This window comes from Sinocyclocheilus grahami, unplaced genomic scaffold (genome assembly GCF_001515645.1).
Source record: "Sinocyclocheilus grahami isolate Dianchi unplaced genomic scaffold, SAMN03320097.WGS_v1.1 scaffold1174.1, whole genome shotgun sequence".
Lineage (NCBI taxonomy): Eukaryota > Metazoa > Chordata > Actinopteri > Cypriniformes > Cyprinidae > Sinocyclocheilus > Sinocyclocheilus grahami.
In genome coordinates, this window is record NW_015506353.1 from 150,555 (window position 1) to 152,858 (window position 2,304).

The window sequence follows — 2,304 nt, forward strand, 5'->3', positions numbered from 1 at the left end:
GCTGTTTTACTAAACTCTTCTGAGGTGAAATTCAGTGCAGTCATGTATCGTGATGCGTATCGTATCGGGACTTTGCTGGTGATACACAGCCCTATTTTCAACTGTTATTAAACTGATAAAAATCAACATTGAAAGTGCTATAGAAATAAACATGACTTGACCATATTTGTAAATGCTGACGGTGTTTCAGGTGTTGAACATCCTGAACATGTGTCAGGCGTTCCTGAAGCCCTGCGTGTCGACCGACGCGGCGCTCTCTCTGCCCGCCGACGCGGCTCACGATCAGGACTGCGTGATCGGAGGATCGTTACCATCAGACGCAGATCTGCACAAGCCCCTGCCACACGGATACAAGCTCAGGAACTTCTACACCAGACAGTATCTGAAGCAGAGCTGCAGCTTCCCGCCGGAGGAGCCGCTCCAGACCAGCATTCCCGTGGCAGACTCCGCCCACCCATGCAGCTCTGGCTCCGCCCAACCGTGTGGATTAGACTCCGCCCACCTGTGTAGCTCAGACTCCACCCACCCATGCGGCCCAGACTCTGCCCAACCGTGCAACTCAGACTCCACCCACCCATACGGCTCTGACTCCGCCCACCTGCACATCCTACGTCCGAAGAAAACTGTTTACCTGAAGAAGTTCAACTACCTGCGCTCACACGTCAGTGCGGAGGATGAGGGGGCGGAGCACTGTGACCCACGGGGGGCCACGCCCACTCACCCCGCCCACGCCTCTGATCTCCCCGTGACCTCTGTCCCGGCAGAAGTGTCCGAGCTGAAGACAACACCTGCGGCAGAGACCGACGACCTGAGAGGTCACGTCGAGAGGTCAGAGGTCAGCAGCGGGAACAAGTACTGCTGTGAGGTTTGTGGAAAGACGTTCAAACATCCCAGCAACCTGGAGCTGCACAAGCGCTCACACACAGGTCAGACACACACACACACACACACACACACACACACTCTCTCACTCTCTCTCACACACACACACACACACACACACTTACTCACTCACTCACACTTACTCACACACACACACAGACACGCACATTCAAACACACTCACACACACACACACACTCACTCACTCACACTTACTCACACACACACACAGACATGCACATTCAAACACACTCACACACACACACACACTCACTCACTCTTTCTCTCACACACACACACACACACACTTACTCACACACACACACAGACATGCACATTCAAACACACACACACACACACACACACTCACTCAAACACTCACAGACACGCACACTCAAACACACACACGCAAACACAGACACACTCACACACACACTCAGCTCTCACGCAGCCGCTCGTCTCTCTCTGCAGGTGAGAAGCCGTTCCAGTGTAACGTGTGTGGGAAAGGATTCTCACAGGTATGTAAACAGACAAACACACGCCTGATGCGTTCTTGCTGCATGCGTTCATGTGTCTGTGTGTTTGCAGGCAGGAAACCTGCAGACGCATCTGCGCAGACATTCAGGAGACAAGCCGTACATCTGTGAGCTCTGTGGGAAGAGGTGAGCGTTCATCTTGTGAGAGAGGAATCAGACTGAACACGCACACTGAACTAGTTTGTTGCATGCACTGTGGAAAGACGGCAAAGTCTAGTGGAAAGAAAACTGCCAAAATCCAGAATCCTCTCTGGAAAAACCTTTAACTCTAATATGACGACAAAATCAGACAATTATGAGCCTGACTTTATACAATGATCAGATTTATGTGCTGGAACTGAATGCAACTATGTGCATATTTAATGATATAATGCATCATTTGCACATATAAACATACCGTTCCAGAGAGCGTGTGATGTAAAGCAGCTGCTGTGTTGCGTGGAGATGTTTAGTGGTAGTCTTCAGGGAATGACTGTCTGTGTGCTTCAGCTTCGCAGCGTCCGGAGACGTCCAGCGGCACATCATCATCCACTCGGGAGCGCGGCCGCACCTGTGTGACATCTGCGGACGAGGTGAGCGCCGTCAGCGATCGAACGCTGCGAGAGACAGAGCCATGCTGACCTCCGCTTCTGTCCGGCAGGCTTCAGCAACTTCAGCAACCTGAAGGAGCACAAGAAGACGCACAGCACGGAGAAGGAATTCACCTGCGAGCAGTGCGGAAAATCCTTCAACATGCAGAGGAAGCTGTTCAAACACAAGCTCCGACACAGCGGAGACAAACCCTACAGCTGCCAGACCTGCGGTGAGCGCTCCGATATATCACATTCAATGATCCAATTCAGCCATAATAATAATCAAACATAACACATTTGTGTATAATTTGAGTT

At 51.4% G+C, this 2,304-nt stretch overlaps 1 protein-coding gene across 4 annotated transcripts in view; it reads left to right on the forward strand.

The window, feature by feature from the left end:
• The window catches only part of zbtb49 (zinc finger and BTB domain containing 49), an 8,663-nt gene that overhangs the window by 5,241 nt on the left and 1,118 nt on the right, over positions 1-2,304 (forward strand). For 2 of the 4 annotated variants that reach the window (XM_016253324.1, XM_016253323.1), the window contains exons 4-8: positions 191-926; positions 1,353-1,399; positions 1,470-1,543; positions 1,907-1,989; positions 2,058-2,219. In XM_016253324.1, coding sequence (XP_016108810.1) covers positions 191-926; positions 1,353-1,399; positions 1,470-1,543; positions 1,907-1,989; positions 2,058-2,219 — 1,102 coding nt within the window. The remainder of the gene's footprint in view (positions 1-190; positions 927-1,352; positions 1,400-1,469; positions 1,544-1,906; positions 1,990-2,057; positions 2,220-2,304) is intronic. The other 2 variants (XM_016253325.1, XM_016253326.1) reach the window with 2 other exon arrangements.